The 11,144-nt window shown below is 45.2% G+C and overlaps 1 protein-coding gene across 2 annotated transcripts in view; it reads left to right on the top strand.

The window, feature by feature from the left end:
- Positions 1–7,226, top strand: part of LOC115183656 (muscarinic acetylcholine receptor M3-like) — an 88,297-nt gene extending 81,071 nt beyond the window's left edge. For both annotated transcript variants that reach the window (XM_029744761.1, XM_029744762.1), the window contains 4 exons: positions 3,671–3,866; positions 4,164–4,314; positions 4,629–4,698; positions 5,127–7,226. In XM_029744761.1, coding sequence (XP_029600621.1) covers positions 3,706–3,866; positions 4,164–4,314; positions 4,629–4,698; positions 5,127–6,664 — 1,920 coding nt within the window. In that variant the 5' untranslated portion in view covers positions 3,671–3,705 and the 3' untranslated portion in view covers positions 6,665–7,226. The remainder of the gene's footprint in view (positions 1–3,670; positions 3,867–4,163; positions 4,315–4,628; positions 4,699–5,126) is intronic.
- The last annotated feature ends 3,918 nt before the right edge of the window (positions 7,227–11,144 follow it).

The raw sequence follows: 11,144 nt of genomic DNA, 5'->3' as shown, positions 1-11,144 counted from the left end.
AGTGGCCAGACTGACCTGGTCTGTCTCCAAGCTATATCTCTCACGTTCTGGCAGTTCAAAAGATTCCAAAAATGGGCCTATGGACATGATCTCTAGCCAAAGGGTAAAGGTACGAGGATTTGGCTTCAGTGATGAATGTGAATTTATTTTGAATTTCCCTTAGAAGGGAAACGGCTGGAGGAGGCTGGTGGGGGAGGTATAGGAGGATGAGCTCGTTGTAATGTCTGGAATGGAATAAATGGAACGCTGGCAAACATGTGCTTTACGTATATTTTAGTTTTTTTTATTTATTTTTTACAACATTTTTCTCCCCAATTTCGTGATATCCAATTGGCAGTCACAATCTTGTCTCATCGCTGCAACTCCCCAACGGGCTCGGAAGAGGAGACGGTCGAGTTATGCGTCCTCCGAAACATGACCCGCCAAAACGCGCTGCTTCTTTAACACCCGCCCACTTAACCCCAATGTGCGGGGGCACCGGTTAGTTGAGCTAATTGAGGTAGTATGTACATGTATAGGTAAAGTTAAAGTGATTATGCATAGATGATAAACAGAGAGTAGCAGCAGCGTAAAAGAGGGGTTAGTGGGTGGGGGGATGGCGGGACACAATGCAACTAGTACGGGTACGCACTACCCTCTGTACCCTGTACCCGCCGTACCAGGCAGTACTACCCTCTGTAGTGCCTTGCGGTTGGAGACCGAGCAGTTGCCGTACCAGGCAGTGATGCAACCAGTCAGGATGCTCTCGATGGTGCAGCTGTAGAACCTTTTGAGGATCTGAGGACCCATGCCCAATCTTTTCAGTCTCCTGAGGAGGAATAGGTCAGGTCTCTGAGGTCTCGTCATTGTCGTTCATCAGGCCAACCACTGTTGTGTCATCTGCAAACTTAATGATGGTGTTGGAGTCGTGCCTGGTCATGCAGTCGTGGGTGAACAGGGAGTACAGAAGGGGACTGAGCACGCACCCCTGAGGGGCTCCAGTGTTGAGGATCAGCGTGGCAGATGTGTTGCTACCTACCTTTACCACCTGGGGGGGCGGCCCGTCAGGACGTCCAGGATCCAGTTGCAGAGGGAGGTGTTTAGTACCAGGGTCCTTAGCTTATTGATGAGCTTTGAGGGCACTATGGTGTTGAACGCTGAGCTGTAGTCAATGAATAGCATTCTCGCGTAGGTGTTCCTTTTGTCCAGGTGGGAAAGCACTTCATGGCTACGGATGTGAGCGCTACGGGTCTGTAGTCATTTAGGCAGGTTACCTTAGTGTTCTTGGGCACAGGGACTATGGTGGTCTGCTTGAAACATTTTGGTATTACAGACTCAATCAGGGACATGTTGAAAATGTCAGTGAAGACACTTGCCAGTTGGTCAGCACATGCTCGGAGCACACATCCAGGTAGTCCATCTGGCCCAGCGGCCTTGTGAATTTTGACCTGTTTAAAGGTCTTACTCACGTTAGCTACGAAGAGCGTGATCACACAGTCATCTGGAACAGCTTGTGCTCTCATGCATGCCTCAGCGTTGCTTGCCTCGAAGCGAGCATAGAAGTAGTTTAGCTCGTCTGGTAGGCTTGTGTCACTGGGCAGCTTCCCTTTGTAGTCTGTAATAGTTTCCAAGCCCTGCCACATCCGACGAGCATCGGAGCCGGTGTAGTACGATTCAATCTTAGTCCTGTATTGGCGCTTTGCCTGTTTGATGGTTCGTCGGAGAGCATAACGGGATTTCTCATAAGCTTCCGGGTTAGAGTCCCGCACCTTGATAGCGGGAGCTCTACCCTTTAGCTCAGTGTGAATGTTGCCTGTAATCAATGGCTTCTGGTTGGGATATGTACGTACGGTCACTGTGAGGACGACGTCATCGATGCACTTATTGATGAAGCCGGTGACTGAAGTGATATACTCCTCAATGCCATTGGATGAATCCCGGAACATATTTAAGTCTGTGCTCTCAAAACTGTTGGTTTGCGTAGCATTCGCTTCATCTGACCACTTCCATATTGAGCGAGTCACTGGCACTCCCTGCTTTAGTTTTTGCTTGTAAGCAGGAATCAGGAGGATAGAATTATGGTCAGATTTGCCAAATGGACGGCGAATTAGTTGAGGTTTAGGGTTGAGTGAATGATTTGTCCCAAATACAATGCTTTTAGTTTTTGAAATATTTAGGACTAACTTATTCCTTGCCACTCATTCTGAAACTGTCTACAGCTCTTTGTTAAGTGTTGCAGTGATTTCACTTGCTGTGGTAGCTGATGTGTATAATATTAAGTCATCAGCATACATAGACACACTGGCATTACTCAAGGCCAGCGGCAGGTCATTAGTAAAGATTGAAAATGTAAAGGGGCCTAGACAGCTGCCCTGGGGAATGCCAGGCTCTACCTGGATTATGTTGGAGAGGCTTCCATTAAAGAACACCCTCTATGCAATACAAAATAATATACAGTGAGTGTACAAAACATTGGGAACATTTTCCTAATATTGAGTTGCACCCCCTTTTGCCCTCAGAACACCTTAAATTTGTCGGGGTATGATCTCTACAAGGTGTTGAAAGCGTTCCACAGGGATGCTGGCCCACGTTAACGCCATTGCTTCCCACAGTTGTGTCAAGTTGTCTGGATGTCCTTTGGGTGGTGGACAATTCTTGATACACACAGGAAACTGTTGAGCATGAAAAACCCAGTAGCGTTGCAGTTCTTGACACACTCAAACCGATGTGCCTTGGACCTATTACCATACCCCCGTTCGAAGGCACTTAAATCTTTTGTCTTGCCCATTCACCCTCTAAACGGCACAATCTTCAATTGTCAGAAATAGCGATAAAATGAATCACTTACCTTTGAAGATCTTCATCTGGTTGCAGTCACAAGAGTCCCCAGCTACACATTAAATGTTTGTTTTGTTCAATAAAGTCCCTCTTTATATCCCAAAAACTTGGCATATCATTTTTGTGTTCAGTAATTCACTGGCTCAAAGGTGGTCAAAACATGCAGACGAATACATCCTAATAGTACCGGTAAAGTTCGTTGAAACATGTCAAACGATGTTTATAATTAATCCTCAGGTTGTCAATTGTCTAAGTAATCGATAATATTTCAACCGGACAATAGCGTATTCAATAGAAAGGAAAAACAACGAAGGGCGCGCAGTCCACTGACAGAAAGGTCTCATTCTTCTTCATTTTTCAGAAAACAAGCCTGAAACAATGTTTAAAAACGGTTGACATCTAGTGGAAGACATAGGAACTGCAATCGGGGTCCTAACCCATTAGAAACTCAATAGGCATTCAATTGAAAACTACCCACATCAAAAAAAATCCCACTTTCTGGATGTATTTTCCTCAGGTTTTTGCCTGCCATATCAGTTCTGCTATACTCACAGACATTATTTTAACAGTTTTGGAAACTGTGGAGTGTTTGCTATCCACATCTACTAATTATATGCATATCCTAGCTTCTGGGCCTGAGTAACAGGCAATTTACTTTAAGCACACTTCTCATCCAGACGTCGAAATACTGCCCCCAAGCCATCAGAAGTGGCATCAATAAGGGATCATAGCTTTCACCCGAATTCACCTGGTCAGTCTATGCCATGGAAAGAGCAGGTGTTTTTTAATGTTTCGTATACTCAGAATATATGACTTTATAAAGCCAAAAACAAATTGTCTTTTTCTCTCCCAGGTGTCTTCAGAATATGCCCTCAGGACGGCAGCACTATGACCTTGAACCTGAACTCGTCCAGCTCTTCCCCCTCTGTAGACCCCAGTATGTACCTGAACAACAGCTTCCCAGGGTTGAGGGTCTACGCCGACAACGACATCCTGGGCCTTGTGCTGGACAACGACTCCATTACCAGGGACCTCACCAACCTGACCAGGTTAGAGGGTTAGAAAACCGAATCCCAGAGGTGACTCTGTGAAGGGAATTTGTAGGGTGTGAGCCGGGAAAACTGGAAGAGTTTCTGGAATTCATTATCCTTGATACCATCTCCTGCCTGTTGTGCCCTTGAGCAAGAGATTTAACCTCTAAACTGCTCCAGGCGTGTTGCACTGTGGCTAAGCCATTCCTACAACCTTTCCGTGGGTGTCTGTTCGTCTCGGGAGGGTTAGGATAAAGGAAATACATTTCAGTTTCAGTGTTTACAATGTAATCATCTTGTTCTTCTTCGATCCAGCCTGTCCAACGCCTCCCTCCTTGATCCCATGGTGACCTACGACCCTCTGGGAGGTCACACCATCTGGCAGGTCATCCTGATCGTGTTCCTCACCGGGTCTCTGTCTCTGGTCACCGTCGTAGGAAACATCCTGGTGCTCATCTCCTTCAAGGTAGATTGTAGGCCTAGACTAACGTTACATTGTATTATGACTGCCTGTACAGTAGTTGTTTAAGTAGGCTTGTCCGAGCCAGAATGGCCCACAGGGCATGAGCCTATCTCCTGTTTCTGTAGCGCGAAGTAGCTTGACGGCATGTGTATCGCAGTTCATAATTATTGCAGGGGCCTACAGTACTTGCCACAAAACTCTTACTAAATGGTGCACAACATTGTTTTTAACAGCGTTCAACATCATATGTCTTGTTAATTGATGTTATACTGTGGGAGTGGCACTTTAATAATAAATGTTTCTCTTCTCTCTTCCAGGTGAACAAGCAGCTGAAGACGGTCAATAACTACTATCTCCTCAGTCTGGCCTTCGCTGACCTCATCATCGGTATTTTAATTGTACTTCCTGTTTTCATACGTGTGGATAGATGATGTAATGTATCACAGCTGATATTTAATAATATATTGTACTATGATTGCCGACCAGTGTCTCACAAATGTGTAATATGTATTAGTCAGTTACTGTAATATCAAATGTGTAATATGTATTAGTCAGTTACTGTAATATCAAATGTGTAATATATATAGTCAGTTACTGTAATTTCAAATGTGTAATATATATTGTCAGTTACTGAAATATCAAATGTGTAATATATATTGTCAGTTACTGAAATATCAAATGCGTATTATAAATAGTCAGTTACTGTAATATCAAATGTGTAATAAATATAGTCAGTTACTGTAATATCAGTGTAATATGTATTGTCAGTTACTGTAATATCAGAGTGAAACTAAAATACAGTGTTCTAATTCTAGGAACTCTTTCCATGAACCTCTACACTACCTACATTATCATGGACCAATGGGCTTTAGGGAACTGGGCGTGCGACCTGTGGTTGGCTATCGACTACGTGGCGAGCAACGCCTCCGTCATGAACCTGCTAGTCATCAGCTTCGACCGCTACTTCTCCATAACTCGACCTCTAACTTACCGGGCCAAGAGGACCACCAAGAGAGCTCTGACTATGATCAGCATGGCCTGGTCCGTGTCCTTCGTGCTGTGGGCCCCGGCTATACTCTTCTGGCAGTATATCGTAGGGGAGCGCACCGTACCGCCTGGAGAATGCTTTATCCAGTTTCTCTCAGAGCCTATTATCACATTCTGCACGGCCATCGCTGCTTTCTACCTGCCGGTCACCATCATGACGGTTCTCTACTGGAGGATCTACAGAGAAACAGAGAACAGGCAGAAGGATCTGGCGGGGTTGAGGGGGTCGGGGGCAGGGAACAAGGCGGGCCAGGGGGGTAGCCAGAAGGAAGAGGAGGAGAAGAAGGAGGAGGCCCAGGAAGAGGAGGCTCCCATGGTGCCTAAGACAGGAAGCTCCAGGAGCTGCAGCAGTTACGAGCTTAACCAGGCCGGTCAGAAAGGCTCTGGAGCCAAGAAGACCAGAAGACGCTTCCGGTTCTGGCCGCTGACTAGTTGGTCCAAGAAGAAGGCAAGCACAGTGGGAGGAGAGCCGGAACACAGCAGCTCCGATAGCTGGAACAACAACGATGGAGGCGGGGCCTCCATGGACCAATCAGACTCTGAGGACGAGGAGGGGGCGACGGAGTCAAGCCGAGCTATCTATTCCATCGTGGTCAACCTGCCGGGGATAAACTCCGCCCCTGGCAACAACCCTAACAACGACCCCCAGCTGACATCTCCTGAGGACCAGGATGCTACGAAGGACCCTCTCCGGCCACCAGGGGGCGATAATAAGGACAAAAAGACATCCTCTAATACCAGAAGGGAGAAAGACAAGGAAGACAACAGCTACCACCAACGCTCCTTCTCTAAAACCCCCGTCACTTCCTCGTCTTCCATCCAGACCTCCACCAGGAGCCACCAAACAGGGGATGTGTCCTCCACCTCTAAGTCCCCCTCCTCAGGCCCCTCGGCTCCCATCTCCCTGAAGGATGCAGCCATGGCCAAGCGCTTCGCCTCCAAAGCCAAGACCCAGATCACCAAACGTAAGAAACAGAGTGTAGTCAAGGAGAAGAAAGAGAAGAAGGCTGCCCAGACTCTCAGTGCCATCTTGTTGGCTTTCATCATAACCTGGACTCCTTATAACATTATGGTGTTGGTTAACACCTTCTGTACTGACTGCATCCCTGAAGCTCTGTGGGCTCTGGGCTACTGGTTGTGCTACGTCAACAGCACCATCAACCCCATGTGTTATGCCATGTGCAACCTCACCTTCAGGAATACCTTCAAGATGATTCTGCTCTGCCGCTGGCAGGACATCAACAAACGCAACAAGCCTCAGTTCCAGCAGAGGCAAACAGTCGCCTTCCGCAAGAAGGAACCCTAGCAGGTTTAATCTACTGGGGCCCTGGGTCAGCTGTAGGACTCTGTCGGTACTGCCTCTCTGGGATTGTTTAACAGGATAGTTGGTCAAGGGAGATGGACTGTACTTTTACAAGCCTTTCTCAACGATGAAGAGATGACATAATAATACGAAGAAAAATGGTAACACGACAAATAAAATACACAATTATTTTCAATTAACTTCCAACTATTTACATTTTCTTCACAACTGACACACCAGTTTGGTGCCAAAACATTGACAACAAAGACATATTGACAACAAAGACATATTGACATAGTAAAATCATTAAAAACAGTCTACAAAAACAGGATATTTCATGCTGAATCTATCACATTTAACAGCAATTGTTTTCACCAACTTGATGGTTTATATTTAGAATAATGTTTTACAGCTTTGTCATTCTATTTTTTCTTTTGAAATCATATATGTTGAATGTGATAAGGCCACACAGATGACCAGGGATATTTATACACAGAGGGAAGGGGAGATTTGATTTGATGTTTAGGGCACCTAAACCCAATGGAATATTTATTTTACATTTTAGTCATTTAGCAGATGCTCTTATCCAGAGCGACATACAGTAGTGAATGCATACATTTCATACATATAATTTCATGCATTTTTTTTGTACTGCCCCCCCATGGGAATCGAACCCACAACCCTGGCGTTTCACACACCATGCTGGCGTTGCAAACACCATGCTGGCGTTGCAAACACCATGCTGGCGTTGCACACACCATGCTGGCGTTGCACACACCATGCTGGCGTTGCACACACCATGCTGGCGTTGCACCATGCTGGCGTTGTAAACACCATGCTGGCGTTACACCATGCTGGCGTTGTAAACACCATGCTGGCGTTACACCATGCTGGCGTTGTAAACACCATGCTGGCGTTGCTAACACCATGCTGGCGTTGCACCATGCTGGCGTTGTAAACACCATGCTGGCGTTGCAAACACCATGCTGGCGTAACACCATGCTGGCGTAACACCATGCTGGCGTTACACCATGCTGGCGTAGCACCATGCTGGCGTTGCACCATGCTGGCGTTGTAAACACCATGCTGGCGTTACACCATGCTGGCGTAGCACCATGCTGGCGTTGCACCATGCTGGCGTTACACCATGCTGGCGTTGCAAACACCATGCTGGCGTTACACCATGCTGGCGTTGCAAACACCATGCTGGCGTTGTAATCACCATGCTGGCGTTGTAAACACCATGCTGGCGTTGCACCATGCTGGCGTTACACCATGCTGGCGTTGTAAACACCATGCTGGCGTTGTAAACACCATGCTGGCGTTGTAATCACCATGCTGGGGTTGTAACACCATGCTGGCGTTGTAACACCATGCTGGCGTTGCAAACACCATGCTGGCGTTGCAATCACCATGCTGGCGTTGTAAACACCATGCTGGCGTTGCACCATGCTGGCGTTACACCATGCTGGCGTTACACCATGCTGGCGTTGTAAACACCATGCTGGCGTTGTAAACACCATGCTGGCGTTGTAATCACCATGCTGGGGTTGTAACACCATGCTGGGGTTGTAACACCATGCTGGCGTTGTAAACACCATGCTGGCGTTGTAATCACCATGCTGGCGTTGTAATCACCATGCTGGCGTTGTAATCACCATGCTGGCGTTGTAAACACCATGCTGGCGTTGTAATCACCATGCTGGCGTTGTAATCACCATGCTGGCGTTGTAATCACCATGCTGGCGTTGTAATCACCATGCTGGCGTTGCACCATGCTGCTCTACCAACTGAGCCACAGGGAAGTAGTTATGACATATAAAAGGGCTGTCAAATGTATGAGATGATGAATATCTGTTGTTGTTTCCAAGCCTGGTTTTAACTGAACAGTTGCTATACAGTTACAGAACTTCCACAATCCTACAGAACACGGTTACAGAACTTCCACAATCCTACAGACCACGGTTACAGAACTTCCACAATCCTACGGAACACGGTTACAGAACTTCCACAATCCTACAGAACACGGTTACAGAACTTCAACAATCCTACAGACCACGGTTACAGAACTTCAACAATCTGACAGAACACGGTTACAGAACTTCCACAATCCTACAGACCACGGTTACAGAACTTCAACAATCCTACAGAACACGGTTACAGAACTTCCACAATCCTACAGAACACGGTTACAGAACTTCAACAATCCTACAAAACACGGTTACAGAACTTCAACAATCCTACAAAACACGGTTACAGAACTTCAACAATCCTACAGACCACGGTTACAGAACTTCCACAATCCTACAGAACACGGTTACAGAACTTCCACAATCCTACAGAACACGGTTACAGAACTTCCACAATCCTACAGAACACGGTTACAGAACTTCAACAATCCTACAGACCACGGTTACAGAACTTCAACAATCCTACAAAACACGGTTACAGAACTTCAACAATCCTACAGACCACGGTTACAGAACTTCCACAATCCTACAGAACACGGTTACAGAACTTCAACAATCCTACAGAACACGGTTACAGAACTTCAACAATCCTACAGAACACAGTTGCTTTTCCAGTTGGCAGATAGATACAATTAGGTGTATCAGTGGACATGTAAAGCTGCAGTACTTTGTTAAGGTGCAGTACTTTGTAAAGTTGCAGTACTTTGTAAAGCTGCAGTACTTTGTAAAGATGCATTACTTTCATGTAAAGTTGCAGTACTTTAATGTAAACCTGCAGTACTTTGTAAAGGTGCAATACTTCCATGTAGAGATGCAGTACTTTGTTAAGCTGCAGTACTTTCATGTAAATCTGCAGTAGTTTCATGTAAATCTGCAGTACATTCATATAAATCTGCAGTATTTTCATGTAAATCTGCAGTACTTTCCAAGTGCTACCCTACTCTTTGATTCCGCCTAACGAGTACTGGTGAGAAGTGATTACTGAGCCAGTAACCTTTTTTCATCCCGTGTTATTTAATGTGTTTGGCTAATATTCTGTGTGGTCGCCGTTGATGATTTTAACGATGTGTCAGGTGACCATTGTGGTGGTTGTAATCGTTGCTCAAAGTGAGACAGTGTTGTTAAATACGGTTGCAAAAATTACCGGTAACTTTCTAAGAATTCTCAGGTTTCCCCCCCCAAAAAAAAATTCCTGGTAGGAAGACTCCTGGAAACAGGAGGGAATGCTGTAATCCTTCATTTGGGATTTCTGGGAAAAACCTGGGAATTTGAGGGAAAGGTACTGTAATTTTGCATCTCTAGTTGTAAAGCACATGGCTGGTGTACAAGCTGCTTATATGATCTAAAAAAATACTGTGTGATTATGAGGTGATATTTTTCATAGTGACTGTGTGGATTCTTTAAATTGACGTTTATGTACAGTATGATACAGTTCTACGCTTATTTAAAACGATTGTTATATCTTTTCTATAAAAAGAGTGTGGCCCCGAGTCTAAAATGTACACATGTAAACAATGATGGGACAAGTTAAATTGCAATAAAGTAAAATGTATGTAATTAAATCTATGTTTTACCATTGAGACATATTGACAACAACAAAAAAATCGATATCCACAGGTCTTTCTGATCAGTTTTTCATACAAGTCATATACCATAAATAAGGTCATATGTCTATGACTATAATGGTTACTAGCTCTGAAACAAGTGGATCTGAGGTCAGATGTTGTCAGTGGTTGACTTAGATAGGAGCTCACCGAGAATCGGCACCTCAAATGTTATTCTGCTCCAGTTCCTCTTATAGAACATTAGCTCAAAAGTCTTGCAGATTTCCAGCACCTAAATATAAAACAGTACCAACACTCAAAAATGAATATTTATATCAGGCACCTATTACAGTCCAAGTGTTTCCCATTTTTTCCCCCTATAGACAGTTTCCAGGTGGAGAATGTCAATAACCCAACAGCTCCACCTAGTGGTATAAATGCAGTATAACTAGTACTGAATGGTTGGTTGGACTCAAAATCAGCATGTCCGGTATCTTATCTGTGTTCCAGCTGGTTACTGTACTCGAAGTGGTACTGTAAACATTTTAGGAGTAACTCATGTCACTTAATTAGCCTGATACCCAGACCTGTTTTGTTTTGTTTTGTTTTGTTGCTATCATTCCACACCCTATACTCCGTGGAACGATGAGACTTTGTACAGACCGGTATCCAGGCAACCGACAGACCGGTATCCAGGCAACCGACAGACCGGTATCCAGGCAACCACTTAATAATAACGTGGTGCAGAAAACGCTCGTAGTTACGTTTTTGTCTCTTCGCTGATGTGTTGCTGGGTGTCGGGAGGACAGTTTTGTTGACAATGATGACTTTCATGGATTTCACTAGTTGACCAGGACACACAATGAGTTGACCAGGACACACCAGGACACACAATGAGTCGACCAGGACACACAATGAGTCGACCAGGACACACCAGGACACACAATGAGTTGACCAGGACACACCAGG

This window comes from Salmo trutta, unplaced genomic scaffold (assembly GCF_901001165.1).
Source record: "Salmo trutta unplaced genomic scaffold, fSalTru1.1, whole genome shotgun sequence".
NCBI lineage: Eukaryota > Metazoa > Chordata > Actinopteri > Salmoniformes > Salmonidae > Salmo > Salmo trutta.
This window is presented reverse-complemented; position numbering and strand designations above follow the sequence as displayed.